The following is an 18,268-nucleotide window of genomic DNA, read 5'->3' as shown; positions in this document are numbered from 1 at the left end:
ATGGGAGTCTTAGTCAGCCTCATTAACTTTTTATATCTCCAAACTCCTCAGAAACCAATAACCAAAAACTTGTAGTTCATTGGCTCACAAAAGAGATGAAAGAGTTTCTCCTCTCCCTTCTGGATCATCTTCTTCACACAAAGGAAATACTTTCTCCTAAATCCAAGAAACCATTGCTTTATATCTTCTTCTATCTCTCCTCTCTTTCGAGCTTTCTCTCTCATTCTCCTCCCACCATCCAAGTAACAAATCAAATAATCAAATGTAGTTACAGAAATGCTTGGGATGATTTTTGTAACATGGTTGAAGATTCACAACAATTGCACTAAGTAGTGGTGGGTGACACAATTTTGAAATCTCTACTTTGAAATTCCTCTGTGGTAGTGACACTGATTTTAGTTACACAGATTTTGAACCATTGAGATTTGGAATTGAAATCAGAATCCAAATTATCTTTCCAGTAGGGCCTAAAATGATTATGTTGTTTGATATCCCCTAGTATAGAGAATATAGTCGTAAATCCAATGAGATGGACACATTCTAAAAGTAGTCATCTTAACACGATGAAAATTTTAGTTCTTCTAGTACAACGTCATACCTAAAATGGACTCAAGACTCTTGAAATGGAATCCATATGCTCGATCTATATACATCTATGGCCAAATAAAGCAAAACAGAGGCACTAATGAGTTTCCAATATCAATGATATTGAAAACTGGTACTACAACATAACAGATTATTTAACAATTGAAGGAAATGGCCACAAATGTATATATGAGAAGGGTGAAAAAGAAGAAGAAGATAATACTGTAATAATAATAGGAGAAGTGAGGGAACTGAAAAGTAGGAGAAAAGAAATGGATTTTTGGAACATATATTAAACATAAGGATAATCACAGCCTTTTATACCCTTATATATGGTTCTTTTTAAAATAGCTTTTAAAAAAGGTTAAAAATTAAATTGAAGGACCAAAAGAGGTTGTGAGAGAGAAATGGTGGAGAAGAGCAAGGAAAATAAATGACTTAGAGTTGTGTGTTTGTCTTAACAGGTTTAAGAGATAATCTCGTTCAATTTTGTAATAATTATTGCATATCCTGTTCACACTAAACAAACTTAACACGATTCATTCGTCAAATACAACACCTACAAAATTTTGTGAAATCCAGTTTATGCTTACCAACCTCACCAATGGTCTTTTTTTTCCCCCTCGTTTTGGTTTAATTTTGAATCAAATGTATGAAATATAATGCAATGAACACTAATCAAAATGAAAAAAATATTTATTCATGAGTTATAGATACCTAGAGTAAAAAGTAAGTAATTTCTGGATTTAACAAAAAAAAGTCAAAAGTTGAACGTACAAACGCAATTAAACCCTATTGAATTGATTGAGCCAAAATCTGCGTAACAAAATAGAGACGGAAGAAGAGTAGCAGCTCATTCATTCTCTATTGGGGGAAACATAAAAAGGGCAAACTGTACCGGGTTCACCCACCACCACAACAGCTGGTCCATCCCAAGCCCCTCCTCCAATCAAACCCTGCCATAATAGAGAGATCATACACCGGTGGGATGAGAGAGAAAGAGAGTGTGGCAGTGGCTGTAGTTTAGTAATTAAGTTGAGGGTAAAATAGTCATTTGGCTTCAAATTGGGTTAGTGGGAATAAAAATATATTGCTGAGGTGAGTGAGATAATTTTTAGAGTTAATTTGATTTAAGGCCAAAATTCACACCTCATATTGGATGTAGTCCGGATCAATTTCCTTGATTGAATTCAAAAGAGAAATCATTATATATTAAGACATTATTTTTCCTTACTATTGCCTATTACATATTGTCTCCTCCTCCTCCTTCTTCTTATTCTTATTCTTATTCTTCTTTTCTACCGAATCATCTCTTTTTTCCTCTCCATCCATACATATCTTCTTTCTAACACATACTTCTCATTTTTTTCATTTATTAGTTTTTCTCTCATATTTGTATTTTTTGTGTGGCTTCTCCCTTCTTAATTCGTTTTTAGTTCGTTTTTAGGTCTTACTAACGTGATTTCTTCAATTCACAGCTACCTTTATTATAAACTTGGTAAGAAGTTTTCGTTTATGTTTAATATAGAATTGATTATGGTGTTATATGTAACATTTGTCATAGAATTTGATCAGATATTTTTATTTTACATTTACATGCCTTATTTATAAGTAAGATTTCACAAGTTTAAAAAATTTCCAAGTTTCTCTATATCTCTATATCTAAGGTTCTCTCATTATCTCTCACTTTCTCTTTCATACCTTTATCTTTTAATTAGGTATAGGTTATATATATATATATATATATATATATATATATATTTTAACGAGGATCAAATGGTTTCACTCCTGCCCCATGGTAACTCGAACCCATGACTTCGTACATAGGTATAGGATTTATATGTAAATATTTGTATCTTTTGATTAGATTGGTCATATATTCTATGGTTCTTTTCCTGCTTCGTATGTCTAGGTAGGTCAAATCTCTACTATACAACTTTAAATACCTACTATATAGATACAATTGAAGTAATAATTTTTGAATTTTTGTTCTAATGTTTTTCATCCTATAATGTAGGCATATAAGTATTCGATACCTACATCTTAGGTATATTGATTTCATAGGAATGCATTTAATCTTATATGTCTGAAAATTATTAATAAAATTTTGGAATTTGAATTTGAAATTTAAAATTGAGCTAAAATTGTGATTTAATCAGTGAATTTGAAATTATTTACCTTTAGAACCAAATAAGGTAAATAATTTCAAATTAGTTTTTTAGAACCAGATAAGGTAAACTAATTTACTAAAAAACTATTTTGGCTAGGCACTTTTAAGATACATTAGCAAATGGACTGCAATTAACAAGAAAAGATGCGCGGACTACATCCAACTTTTATATAACAAAAAGAACTTGGATAGAAAAACCTCTAATTTTTACTCATTTTGGTACTTTGGGTCAAGGACCAAAAAACATAAGACCAGTCAATACTTTGGTGACCAGTCAAATTTGCACAAGTTAGAGCATTTTTAGCATACTCTGCTTTGGCTCTCTATTTTGGAAAACATGTCTAGCTTTTTATCAATTTTGGCAAATGGACCAAACTTCTGAGTGGCTCACCATTTTAACTTTTAACTATTTCGCTAATAAATATAGAGAGTGAGATGAGACTCTCTATCATTTTTGTTAATTTAAAACTTTTCTTTTAAGTTGATATATGTAATTTATAAATACATTTAAACAATTTTCTCTTCATTCAATGAACAATATAAATTCAAGACTAGCAAAAATAGAGAGAACTGATGCAGATGTATCTTAAAAGTGACTAGCCAAAATAGTTTTTTAGCAAGTTTGGCTAAGAAATAGCTAGCATCTTTAGCAATGTTATCCATTTTTGAGTTAAATTTTACCCAAACTAGCTAAACAGTAATTTTGGCTAGCCACTTTAGAAATATGTCTGTATCAGTGTTCTCTATTTTAGCTAGTTTTGAATTTATATTATTTTTTAAATGAAGATTAAATATTTTAAATATATTTATAAATTACATAAAATAGCTCAAAACAAATGTTTTAAATTATAGAGTGCCTCATCTCACTCTCTATATTTAGGAGTGAAATAACTAAAAGTTATAATAGAGAGCCACTTAAGAGTCTGGTGCCGCTGCTGAAATATATAAAAAGCTAAACATGCTCTTCAAAATAGCTAAGATGCTCTTATAATTTTCATAAATACACATATATAATGATTCAGTCCTCAAACAAAGTATACTCCAAAAATGACATGTGTCAACATTTCAAAAGCCATGTCAATCAGTCAATCAATGATAGAAAAGTAAATAAATTATCTTAATTTACTAAATCAAATAAAATCAATTTAATTGTTGACAAATTTACACAATTAAATGTGATTGAATTTAAATTAGTTAAATCAAACCAAATAGAACTAAATCTCCAGTTAAATTAAATTAAAGTTTGATATTACAAATTAAGTAATTGCAATTGAAATTTTCAAATTGAGACCCAATTAGATTTACATAAATAGCAGTCATTTCTTTAGGAGAAAGGACCTTCAAAAAATTTGAGACAATAAACTTCGCAACAACAAAAAGTTTTTGCAAAGGTCAAACAATCAAACACTCAAAATTTCATTGTTATTGCCAACATCATGGAGAGTCAACAAGCATAGTCTATGATAATGTAATATGGAGTTTGCATCGAAAACCAATTAGCAATGGATGGAGTGACCCAAACCCTTATAAACTCATAGACAATGTCTCATTACCATGTGGGATATATATATATATATATATATATATATATATAATTTTGTAATGATTTTTTCTTCAAAAGTTTTGATTCTTTGTTAAAGGAAAGGTTCTTGTAGTTGGGCTCATGGATGCCCATTTGATCTTCTTCCGCAACCAATAAAAGATTCAGTCACCTATTTTTCAACAGTCGGGAACTTCACAAATTATGACACAAATTTCCCAGTCACATTGCATTTTATGGCCAAATACAAAGTCCCTTGGATTTTCAAATGACATTATGAATTAAAAGAAAATGTGGTATCTAGACATTTCCTAGTCAAATGGTGGGATAAGTTCATTTATGACATAATCGTCTCCCAAGTAAATGAAGAATTTCCAGTTACTCCATCAGTCAAGTTCACCAGTTAATACAAAATTGCCTCAACAGACATCCACCTCACAGTCACAACCACAACCTCCCAAGTTACAGTCCTCTTTCAAGTCCAAGGGGAAAGCAAAATCAGATACATCTTCCAAGTCAGCAGAATTAAAAGAGTTATCCAAAAAACTCTTGGAGCAACCGGCTAATTTAAGTAATGATGAAGATGAACCTAAAGATGAAGAAGAAACTTCTTTCCAGTCCTCATCATCATCTCACAGTCATCCCGATACTCCCGGTAAACCAGTCAGGTAGGTTGATTACTAAGACAGTGAAGACCCATATGCAGAGTTTGAGTCGCTACTACCAAGACAGTTGACTATTCATAAATAGTAACTTTTTACTGTTCATCCACGAGGCAAAAACGCCTTTTCCCAATAAAAGTAGCTGCTCGTGCAATTCGGGCCCCAAGGCCTATATAAGGAGTATCCCTCCTTCAGTAATTGCAAGTTTTTCATTTCTCCATTCTCTCTAGTTTTGGCATAGGAGCCCAACTACAAGAACATTTTCTTCAACAAAGAATCAAGACTTTTGAAGAAAAAATCATTAAAGAATTATATATATATATATATATATATATTCTCAACATGCCCCCGCACGTGTGGCGAATTTTTAAGCCATAAACATGAATAACTTTGGGTGACGTGGAGCCCGTGCAACCGTGAGGCATGCACACGTGGGATAACCAGCTTTGATACCATGTTAAAGTAATCTGAGGTTCGCATCCAAAATCAATTGTCAATGGATGGAGTGGTCCAAACCCTTATAATTCATAGTCAACGTCCTATTTTTCCCATGTGGGATCTATATATTCTCAGCATCAAGTGCTAATTGATCCACCACCGAAATTAAATAACTCTTGTAATGAGGGACAAGTGAATTTGACGGCTGAAAATAAATACACAATTTTTAAGTTGTTATCATTTCAGTTTTTAAATTTAACTCGTGTTGTGATCTATTTGTTCCTTAGAGTCCCTTTAACCAGTTCCTTAGGTGAACACCATTGTAAAAAGACACCACTTTATAGACGAAATTTGGAGCTAAAAGGTTAACATAAAAAAAAAATAATAATAAAGAATCATGGCCACATTATGTCGATGACTTTTCATCAACAAAAACCTCCCATAAAAAGTAAAATGTAAACTAGCACACCAAGACTGGGGGATATTTCATCGACAAAAACGTCTTTTACAACAAATAAAATAAAAGAGGCTGCATTTTTGCAGTTAAAATTCTTCCATAAAACATAAAAAGACACGTGCTCTTGGCCTCTTGCTATCTAGGGTACAACAATCACCGCTTTGCCTAACAGCACAACACTTATATTCTTCTTCCACAACCCCGTTTTCACAGTTTAGGTTGCTCTTATTTCGCTCGCCACTAAAATGCAAAAATTTATAAACAAAGATAATGATAGAAACCCTAATTTCAACTTCAACTTCTCTAATTCTCTTCCCTTCTTTATTGGTTCATATTGAAGTTTGAGTGTTCATATGTAATAATTATTATGTCTTATGAATTTGGTTTTATATTATTGGATTTACATAATTCAATCTTGGTTCTCAATTAAAAGAAAAAAAAAAACTTTTGATTTGAATACATTCAAAAACATTGTAGTTTTTTTATTTTTTATTTTATTTTATCAAATTGGGGTGTCAATCCATTCAAGGTAGTAAGAGAAAAACATTACACAATAACCCACCCTATAAAGAGCCCGTCAGAAATGAGCTACTGCTGAGAGTCCTAGAAACTAGAAATCTACCTAAAGATGCATTTAATAATAACCGAAATCAAGTAACTAAGAAACCTGACACTAGCAAGAAAGCAACAAGCCAAATTTCTAATCCAATTTATTCTTAACACTTCTAGGACCTCCCTACGCATAGAGGGCTTCGCCAAAAGTAACGATTGTTAACCAAATAGTCATCCTCAAGTATAAGGGGTACAAAAAATAGTATAGGGATTGGATTCCTTTCACTAGCTAGGTGTTAACCTAAGGAGAGCTAGAATATGCAAATGTACAATCACAAACCTAAATTCACAAGAAATCTAAGCTCATGGTGAGTACGTGCATTGTGGTGGCAGTGAGATTGTTTGTTGGATAGAGTGGTGAACCAAATTAAAATAAAAGCTCAAATGTAACATAAACTACTCTAAACTAAACTAGTAATATAATGGATGAAAATAGGGGTTGAATTGTCTACCACTAACCTCCCTTGCATGTATTGAAGTTCAAATACAAGTGATGTTATTCTGATTTCCCAATTACTCTCTTTGCATCCGGATAAGACTATAAAGGCTTAAACTTCTTTAATGTTATCAATTCCAACCGGATAAGTCTAGAATTAACTACCTAAGAACAAATCCTATTACCGGTTAAGTCTCAATTCATTGTTCCTAGATGCATAAAGCTTTGAGTTTAGATAATCATGCAAGCAAACCAATCCTAGATCTAGAAACTCACAACCTTCATATACACATAGAGAATGCTATCATGCTATAAATGCTCAAGGTTAACTACTTCCTAAATATTTTTTTTCATGAGATGACAAACACAACACATTCAAAGTAGTTAAGTTTGAATGAAAGCATGCATTCACTTCTTGAATTAGCATATGAAGATGAAATCACAAATAACATCAACTATAAATTAAAACAACAATTCATACATGTTTGGATAGGGCTTTCAACCCTAACCCCAACAAAGTAATTACTCACTCATAATTGTACAAATTAGCACTAAATCTATAAAGTACATCAAGATAAATTAAAGAGTTAAGGAAAGAATGAACTAGTTAAAGCTTGAATAATCAATGGCTAGCTCCTCCTTTGTTTTCCTCCTTCTTGAATCCTCCTTGGTGATGGAATTGGTGGATGATGAACTTCTTATTGATGATTAATGAAATGGTGATGAAGATATGATGCTTCCTTGACTAACTTTAAGTGGTAGTGATGGAGTAGTGCTGGTGGTGATGGAGTTTTTGGTAGTGGAAGATGGTAATTGTGGTAGTGGTGATGGAGGAGATGGAGTGGTAAGAGGAGTATGGATTTTATGGATTTGGATTTTGGGAGGTGGATATGGAGGTTTTATGGAGGAGATGAAGAGAGAAAGAAGATGTAATGGGGTGGTAATGGGTGATGGTTGAAAAGTGTAATGAAGGGATGCTTATATAGGGAATAAAGAGGTGTAAAATGATGAAGAAAGGCAAAGGGAGCAGCTAGCTTCATGAATGGAGTAAAAAGAAAGAGTGTTGGAGTGGTAATAGATCCCAATAATAAGGGCAAAAGAGTATGAGAATGATGGTGTAGAGTAGAGTAGGAAATGATGAGTGAGGGATAGGGCTGACATTTTTAGCAGAGACAAACCAACCAACTGAATCCGAGCCGAACCAAAGAAGTTGGTAACCGACATTGCCGGTAACCGAACTCTTAGTACGGTACAACTGTATCGACTCCACATACACAGTACGATAATTGTTTTAATTTTCATATATACACGATATACCGTACCATACCGAAGTCATGTATAATTAGTTAATTACTCATATTTTTTTTAGTTTTTTTATTCTTCTCTCCTCTTTCTTCTTTCTTCTTTCTGGACTCTCTCTTCTCTGAGCCTCTCAAACTCTTCAAAGAAACGTGGTCTCTCCTCTCTTTCTTCTCTCTCTCTCTCTCTCTCTCTCTCTCTCTCTCTTCGGCCATGATAGGATTTCAGTAGCTCTGGTTAAACTGGACTTCCACTCTTCTAGCTTTCCAGCTCTCCCATGACTCTAGGTTTCTGGGTTCAATACCAAAAGTGGTAAGTCGAATTTCTGGTTTTTAGTATTTCAATCAAATTTCTAACTCTCATGACTCTCACAATCTCACAATTTCTGGGTTTTACACTTTTTAGTAGCAAAGCAGAAATTTTGGGTTCGATTTCTGGGTTCGAACTCGGTGATTCTTCAAGCTCGATTTCTGGGTTTTCGATTTAGTGATTCTTCAAGCTCGGTGATTCTTCAACTCTTCACTCTTGTTAAAAACTTGGTTGGAGGCCCAACCAACTGATACCAACCGAGCCTCTTGGTATACCGACTTCTATGGCCGGTAATGGGAGAAGATTTTGTGTACCAAACTTGTCACGCCCTGATTTTTAACACAAATAAAAGTCGATATATAATCTCATAATTATACATGTGTGATGGTTCAGCCATCAATACAAAATACCTGGAAACTTTTTCCCTTTAAACCAAGTACATACTGATGTCCTGAACCCACTATGTCAATATTGATCCGCTCCACAGAGTATATATTACAAATGCTTAAGATTTAAATTGTCACCACAAAATAAAACGTAAATGCTCCTCGGAACTTACTACACAACAGAAGTCTTTATCAACGGTAAATTCACAAAAATGTCTTCCTACCGTAATTAAAGCTGCAAAGACGCTACCTTAGCTTCAGCCATGATTATCTTGACCTGCAGGATTAACCTCTACACCATTGAATAGTGCACCAAGCTGCCACACAACAAACCCGGTAAGCTTATGAAAGCTCGTATGAGTAACTCAAAACCACCACTAAATAACTTGCACCAAAACTAAGGAAAACAACTCACGCCTTGATCTCCTTACTAACACGAATAAAGGAAAACAACTCACTCCTTAGTTCCTTTCAAAACGTAACAACAGAAAGCAACTCACTCCTTGATTTCTATCAACATGAAACAAAGAAAGCAACTCACACCTTGATTTCTTCTGAATCGTAAATAAGGAAAACAACTCACTCCTTGATTCCTTAAACACCAACTAAAGAAAGCAACTCACACCTTGTTTTCTTTCGAATCAAGAAATGAGGAAAGCAACTCACACCTTGATTTCCTGCAAATCGTATATAAGAAAAGCAACTCACACCTTGTTTCCTTAAAACACAAACTTATGAGTTAGATATAACCTCGCTCCGTTACCCCATGAATTACACTGGCAGACAGACTAGAGCTCTAACTGAAATTATAACCACTCGTTCGGCCAAAGACGTGATTACTCGATATACTGCCTAAGGTCATCATTCGACCTTAATTCCTCGGACTTCTCAGTGCCTCGGAATAAAACATTAAAGGAGTCGCACAGGACTCAAAATGTTACACAAATCTCAATGCTTTTCAAAACAATAGAAATCATCATTTCACAATCATTTGTTTTCCGAAAAGCCACAACATAAAATAATAAAAAGCACTATTCATGCATATTGTTTTCATCAATCACCAAAAACCACCAATACATATATATTTCACGTAAATATATATATACGTAGTCATCCACTCAGGAATGTCTACTAATATCAACTATAGTTTGCAGTTAAATAAATAACTCTCAAAATGATAAAGGTAATTCCGTTCGTAAATGAACATTGTAGATTACTCACCTCGAAATTCCCGCTGCGTCTTCAATACAGAACAAAGCAGCATAACCACAAAATATCTGTCCAAGAATACTTCGTCAAATACCTAAGCACATACAGTCTCAACTTAGTAACGAATCACAAACGATTTAAGTCTGAAACCCCCGTTTTGAACAAAAATCCCCAAAAGTGGTGCCAATCGAGGCTAAACCACATCCGAGACCACCCAATGTCTCCGGAATACTTCTACGATCGATATGTCAAAACTACAAGTCGATCGAACGCTCAAATCCTCACAGATCGAATCATCGAACGGTCCGAAACCGTGAAAAAATCACAACATATTCATACGATCTCCAAAAATGACGTATTATATATAGAAACACTCGTATTGATGAGTAGATGATATATAAAACCAGAAACTATCAATTACATAGCCTAAAGGCAGCCAAAACGCCGCCAAAGTCAGTGGCATAACCACCACTGACCAAAATTCAAAACTAGATTAATCCAACCGTCCAAAATGTCAAGAACACCAAATAAAACAACTTTAATACCTGGGGTTCAAGCCAACTCGACCTAGGTCTCCGCCACAAGCCACCGTGAGTTGATTTGATTCCAACATGAATTGATCAAAACTAACACCATGGAGCTTGAGGATGCTCCTACAAACTCAAAACAGAAAACTTGAAGCCACGACGTTGCCGGAGCTAGGAATTCCTATCGGGTCGGACTGCACCCAAAAGTTACCACCTTCCAGGGCCACACACGGTGAGAATCGTCGATAGAGGACGTCACAGGGAAGAGCGCACGGTGGAGGAGAGTCGGTCTGGGCTTGCTGCATCGGTAGAGGTCACCGGAGATCGGAGAAAAAGCCGGGTCTGGTCGCTCACTAAAGATAGAGAATGAAGAGTTTGAAAGCTTTCCTGTTTTGGAAACTTCCAAAAATAAAAATGGAGATTTCCGAAAACAGAAACCCCTATATATAGAACTTTCCAAATTTTCAAACGCTCATAACTTTCTCATACGAACTCCGGTTTTCGCATTCCACATGTCCACGAACTCGTATCGATGCACTCTACGACTTTTGTGAAGGAAATTTTTAAAGAATCTCAACATATCAAAAGTCAACCTTGAACCCCCCCCCCCTAAATCCACACTTTTCGAATAATTAATTGTCCAAAACAATTCCACTTCACATACAACATACGAATAAAGCATAATAACAATAATTCGTACAACTGATCCATTATTAATTACTAAAATTAAATGACGAAAATCTAGGTCATCACAATAGTCTTGTACGGTAGCTGGTTTTGGGCTTGCAACTTCGGTACCGAACCGAACCCAGCCCTAGTGAGGGATGGTGATTAAGCCTAAAACATTATAGATATTGAAGTAATGATGATGGTGAACTTTTGGGTAATAGGGAGTGTTTGGTTGAAGTGGAACCAAAAGGTTTGGAATTTGGTTAAGATAGAATGATGGTGAATGGATGTAATGGAATAGATGTTATGGTACTCATTCTCCTTGCACCTCCATGAATATATGGCCGGAAAATACATGGCACCACCGTGGGTGGTGGTGCACCGCCACTTGTGCCTCCAAAAGTGGCGGTGCATGGAAAATTTGCCGGAATTTTACTTTTTTCTCCTCTTGTCAAGATTTTATACAAAACATGGAATTTGATTAGTCAACATTAAATTGGACTTTAGAACAAGTAATTTCCATATTTTAGGGCACAAATATGTATATGAATTATGATCCAATAACGACCAACTCACTTGAAGCCTCAAACTGAAATTTCAACTTTCTCTAAGTCTTCTTAGGAAGCTTGCAAGCCTTATCTAGAGAAACATTACTAGCAGGCTTATTCTTACTGCCCCGCGGGCGTGACCTCCCCAATCGGCCTTTTTTAGCCAGTGAAACAATAATGCCTCCAACCTGCGAAGCAAAGTTAACAAAGGAGTGCTCAAAATCCAATTGAATATGTTTGAAAGGCACCACCTATTTGGAGAGTTTAGCATGGGTCAGTAACTCTGCCTCTGCCCTTTGTTTAACACCAATCACATGTGGCACCTTTGCTAGCGTTGTCACCATTACGCTTTCATTAGCGTCAGCATAATGTCCTGCATCAAATTGAGCACTAGCAGCCCTGTAATGTGCAACCTGCCTAGCCAGCAGCTGCGCTATCTTGAATAGGTTCACCGGATTACCACAATCTGCTCCTCCAGACCCTAGCAGATCTAGGGTTAGGGTTTGCAGAAGATAAACCGGCCACCGCAATATTAGCCTCCCCAGTTTCTGGCGGCCCTTTACAACCACTAGCAGAGTGCTCCAACATCCCGCTTTCTCGATAAATCACTCATACTTGAAATGAAGCGTGGCAAAGACTATTGGTACAAACTCAAACTTCATCATCGGGAAAGCTTGCCACACCGGTGCACTGATATCATGCCAGATTCTAACCCTAGTTTGCAGACCCTTGTGGATTCCAGTCTTATTGAGGAAAAGGACCTTGTGCCCGACTATATACACGACCTCCTCAATCATCAACGTAGGTGGAAGCCCCAGGATTTCAACCCCAAACCAAGAGAGTGGGGATAAGAACCCTAGCCAGATAAGCAAGCCCATCAAAAGCAACTAGGGTAAGAAGAGACTACCATAAAACCAAGGCCCTCTATTGGTGATTGATCTTTCTCTTTCTCTACCCTTGAATTTCATCACAAACCTCTCTCCCTGCTTGCATGCAGATAGCCTATTTTTCAGGTTTCAAATGGAGGAGATAGTACCCATGAAAGCCCTACATCGAGCCTGCATTTGGAATACAACAGCCTCCCCACTACAAAATGGTTGTTCGAGAGCGCCGCCACGCCACCTCCAGCGAAAGTCACTTCCCGTTTTCAAAGATAGCCAAAAACGCTATTAGCCTTGTTGAAACCTTGTCCACCAATGTTCAGCGACATACGACAAGATGCAAAGAAAAAAAGAAAACCCTAGAAGAAATCCTAGTAGAGCTTTTCTCTCATGTACTGGTTACAATGCCATGCAATCTTCACTTTTGGTTCATTTAATAATTATATTAGTTTGTTAAAGAAAAGTAGTAAAAATTAATCAGAAAAGTGGACTTTTTTTTTTGAATCGAAGGAGGTCAGCCATTTATTGAAAGTGAAAGATTACAACGATACGATGCCAAAAGACATCAAGAAAGGAATAAAACAGCCCGAAAAGAAAATACATATGAAATATAAAAACTTAATAACACAAGGAGCAGCAACGTCGAGACGCAGCGCTGATTTTACACTACGGATTGCAGCCATGTAGTGAATTGAGTAGTCGGTGGTTTGACTACCCATCGAACTCCAATGCACAAATTGACAAAAATCAACTTGGCGTCAGAGTGAAGGCACTCTCCCACCTAAAGATCGAAGCCGGCCAAGGGTGGCAGAACATGGCCATGTTGGCAGACGATTTTTCACGAACAAATACCATAGAATTGGGTCCTGGATCCAATACCAATAAGGCACAGGAGCCCCAATCCATTCTAGCAAATCATAAAAACCCAACAAAGATTGTGGGTCGCAAGCCAAAACCAAACTCCACCCGGATCCCAGATCCGGCTCCATCTGCCAAGCCCACCCGGATCCCAGATCCGGATGCCATGCCAACTAGCTGGATAGCAGCATCGGCGGACGCGTCCTGAGAACCTGTAATGGAGGATGCCAAACTACAATAGCCATCGCTGACGAACAGAACACCGCCATTGAAGTCCCAACAAACCAACCCCCTCGCTCGACCATCACCACCAGAACCCCATCCCCTCACCTCGCACCAAAATCCGACGTTCTTCAACCTATCGTCGTAGCCCCACGCAGATGAAGATCCAAAGCCACCAGCAGAAGAAGAAACCAGATCCCCTCTGCCCTTATCCATCAACCAACGATTCGACCAAGCCCTTATCACCATCGTATCTGCAGCGAGACCTTGTCCCAAAACCCTGAGATCGCCGAGACTGCTCCCTGGATCCCACTCCTCCCAGTAATCACCGCATCCCTCCGATGGTGTACCAACAACAACTTGGCCCACCGACACAGTCCCATCAGCGCCCAAACTCCGCTCAACAGACACACTGCCTCCGAAGACAAGGAAGACGAAGATGAAGAGGCAAAAGCCTGAGATTTTCTCCATGAATGGAGAGTAGGTATAGGACATGACAACCAAGAATGGCAGCCGCACCACAAACCCTAACAGAGCGTTATGCTAGGTCATTGAAGCAAATTATCAACTATCAGAAAAGTGGACTTAATTTCTCTTGAACCACCAAATTTTTAAAACCAGCAAAAAATTACGTTATCCGAGATTGATGACATCATACATACTTAAACCTCTAAAAAAAAAAAAAAATAGAGAAAGCAAATAAAGAGGTTCGTTTCAAGAGTGTTAAAACAAAGATTCAATTTTTTTATTGATGTAATACTATTGAAGAAACGTGTGAATCCTATCCGAGTGGTGTTTTTTGACTTTATCAGTTGGTCAAATATAAAATAACAAATTACATCTAAGTTATTGACAGAATATTGTTTGACAGATACATCCTTAAAAGATGAAATTAAACATCCAAGGACAAAATCTTACAGATAAGGACAAGTTGATCTCCACTTGCCACCTGTTATAAGGTTAATTACTTATTTGCCCTTAACTTATTTTTTTGGGAATATATTCCCTTACTGCTACAGATACCGTCTCTCTCTCTCTCTCTTTATCTTTCTCCTTCGTCAGCGACAGCTTCTTCTTCTTCTTCTTTAATTTGAAACGCAGTGAGAGAACCCGTCCATGGAAGCTTTCCAATTTCTCTTCTCCTATTGAAAGCGATCGAATTTCCATGTAAGTTTTTTGATTCTTCATGTCTTCTTGCTTCAAATTCATGCTTCTGTGTCAATTTCATGCTTTCTAAGATTTTGATCATCTACTGTTTCATCCAATTTTTTGTGAATTTCTTCTAGTTTTGGTTCAATTTGTTTCGTTTTGAATTATTGAACTCGTTTTAGGTTGAATTTGATTCTTCTTTTTTCTTTTTACTTTTCTATTTTGAATTTGTCTGTTGATTTTTTACCTATAATTGGAACGGGAATATACTTCGAGGCTATGATATTCAATCCTGAAGTTTGAGGTCTGAGTTGGTTTATAATTGGAGTATTGTGATTTTAGTGTCTGATGGTTTATAATTGTGTTATGATTGTAGTAGAGCAGTAGCAGGTGTTTGAATTTGTGTAATAGCAGTAGCAGGTGGTTGATTATTGTATATTTGAGGTTTGATATCTTGTAGAGCAGTAGCAGAGTTTGATGTGATGTTTAGTTTTACTATTATCATAGTAGCTGTTCTAATATTTTGGCTTTCAGGTTGTGCAGTAGCAGTATATAACATTAATAATAGTTTTCTACATGTGTTTTATAGTATGTCAAAGTCAACATTTGGAAGATTTACATATGGGACAGAGACTATTCTTTTACCGTTGTCATCAAGCACCACGTATGAAAATTTGTGTGCCAAAATTTCCTCAAGGTTTCGAAACCTCAAGGATGGTCAATTTGTTTTTAGATATGCACTTAACGATTGCCCCAATTGCTACTTAGAGTGTGACGATGATATTTTGATCATGTTGGATATCTTCCAACTGCTAAATTTTCCCTTTATAGATATACATGTTCTTGATGTTGGAGCTTGTTCCAAGATGTGTGTCGATAAACAGGAAATTGCTGCTACTGTGGATACTGCTATTGTGAATATCCCTGAACTTGTTGATGAAGATCATGCTAGTAGTGATGATTCAAACCTTGAGGATGACAACAACATGATAATTGGAAATTTTGTGAGCAACAAGTCTAAAAGGAAGTATATGTCTAGTGATTGGAATGACAATATATATAAGATTGGTCAAGTTTTCATTGGTGGTGCCGTCGAATTTCGGGATAAGTTGTGCAAGTTTGCAGTTGAGAAGGGGTTTGAGTTTAACTATGTTAAGAATGACAAGTGCCGTGTTAGTGCTACTTGTGCCAAGAAAGATTCCGATGGGTGTGAATGGTATGTTTATGCTTCCTTAAACAAGGCTAGTGGTTATTTCCATATAATAAAGTTGGTGAATAATCATTCTTGTGTTGGTGTTGTCCGGCATCAAAATCATAAGAGGTTAGGATCCAAAGTTATTTCCACTATTATGGCTGATAAAGTCAGATCCGATCCTTTAATTAAGCCCAAGGATATTGTCAAGCATTTCAAGCATGATTATGGGTTTGATATTCCTTATCACATGGCATATAGGGGCAAAGAGGCTGCTAATAAGATGTTACATGGTAGTGAAGCATTTGGGTATTCTCTATTGCCTTGGTATATTGACACATTAAAGAGAACTAACCCCGGTTCATATTGCATTCTTGACTCTCTTGATAATCGTTTTAGTCGATTGTTTATATCTTATGGGGCTTGCATAAACGGCTTCAAATATTGTCGACCTATGTTGTTCCTTGATGGGACTTTTATTAAAAACAAGTATAAGGGGATGCTATTGGGTGCTTGTGCTAAAACAGGGAACAAAGGTATGCAAACTTCTTCTAAAGTGAGTTTTCTTTTATGATTTTTTTTTGTTTTGTCCATGTAGTAGCAGCATATGTCAATTTTGATTAAATGTGAATTTTTAGTGTAATTTATGAGAACCTGGCAGTAGTAGCCCTTATTGTGTTTTCTTGTGATCTTCACATGATGATCGGATGTGAGTTTGTTTTGCATGCTTTCCTATTGTCAAGTTGAATTTCTTTAATGGCAATAGCAGTAGCAGTAGCAGTAACAGTATCAGTAGCATTTTAAAGCAGTAGCAGTTCTTATATTCGATCCTTTTTTGTCTTATTTATTCTTGCTTTTGTTTTTGTTTTTTGTTTTCCAGATGTTTTCCCATTTGCCTTTGCCATTGTTGATGCTGAAAGTAAAGAGAATTGGAGGTGGTTCCTTAAACATTTGGCAATAATCTTGGCGAGCGACTACCGGACTATTGTATTCATGACAGACCGTGGAGCTGGTCTTTTGGATGGTGTGAAAGAGGTGTTTCCAAATGCGCCTCACTCCTACTGTATCAAGCATCTAAAGGACAATTTGAATGGCAGGTATCCAAGTTCCTATGGTTCTACTTTTAAGGAACACATTGTGAGATTGTTTACACAAGCTGCATATGCTAGGACTTTAGATATCTTCAATGAAAAGTTGGAAGAATTTAGGAAGCAAAGTCGTGGGCAGGGTCAGTCCTTTCTTGCTAACTTGCCACCCGAAAACTATGCTATTGCTTGCTTCCCTGCTAAGAGATATGGCGAAATGAGTAATTCTTTGGCAGAGAGCTTCAACAACATGGTTAAGGATGAGAGATGCATGCCGCTGCCTCAGTTGCTTGAAGGCATTCGTGTGAGAGTTATGGAGATTTTTTGTGAAAGGAAGGTTCAATCTTCTACTTGGAGGAGTGTGCTATGTCCTAAGCTTGAGAAAAAGTTGTCGAAAAGGATAGAAACAGGGAGAAATTGGAGAGTTAGCCAGTCTACTAATGATATTTTTGAAGTTTGTACAGAGGATAGCAATGTCATGGTGAACTTGGTTGAGAGGGAGTGTTCTTGTGCTTGGTGGCAGTTTAGGTGCTTCCCATGTTCTCATGCAGTTCAAGTAATGCAGAAGGCGAACCGTATCCCTTACCGTTACATTGAAGATTACTGGAAGACCTCATTCTATAGAAGTGCTCATGATCTTCCTATTTTTCCAGTCCCGGATCTTGATAAGCCCAATCCTAGTAGTTTTGGTGATTCAGCTTTGCAGCCTCCCAAGACTCGAAAACCTCCCGGAAGACCACGGACAAGGAGGATCAAGTCGTTTGGGGAAGAGTCCAGACCAGTGAAATGCACACGGTGTGATCAACTTGGCCACCACAATCGCAGGTCATGCAATGTGGCGATCTGAGACAGTAGCACATTCAACAGTAACAGTAGCACATGACATGATTCAGCAGTAGCAAATTGATTCAACAGTAGCAGCAGATGGCATGATTCAACAATATGACATGATTCAGCAATAGCACATAACATGATTCAGCAGTAGCAGATTGATTCAACAGTAGCAGATGGCATGATTCAACAATATGACATGC

General features: G+C 36.7%; 1 protein-coding gene across 1 annotated transcript; it reads left to right on the top strand.

The window, feature by feature from the left end:
• Window positions 1-14,641: 14,641 nt before the first annotated feature.
• On the top strand, window positions 14,642-18,081 carry LOC112166735. Its single transcript, XM_024303632.1, has 3 exons — window positions 14,642-14,975; window positions 15,547-16,685; window positions 17,030-18,081. Exons 2-3 carry the CDS (start codon window positions 15,548-15,550, stop codon window positions 18,079-18,081), a joined length of 2,190 nt encoding a protein of 729 aa, XP_024159400.1. The 5' UTR covers window positions 14,642-14,975; window position 15,547.
• The last annotated feature ends 187 nt before the right edge of the window (window positions 18,082-18,268 follow it).

Source organism: Rosa chinensis, chromosome 1 (genome assembly GCF_002994745.2).
Source record: "Rosa chinensis cultivar Old Blush chromosome 1, RchiOBHm-V2, whole genome shotgun sequence".
Lineage (NCBI taxonomy): Eukaryota > Viridiplantae > Streptophyta > Magnoliopsida > Rosales > Rosaceae > Rosa > Rosa chinensis.
The sequence above is the reverse complement of the archived record's forward strand: the minus strand, read 5'-3'. Positions and strand labels throughout refer to the sequence as shown.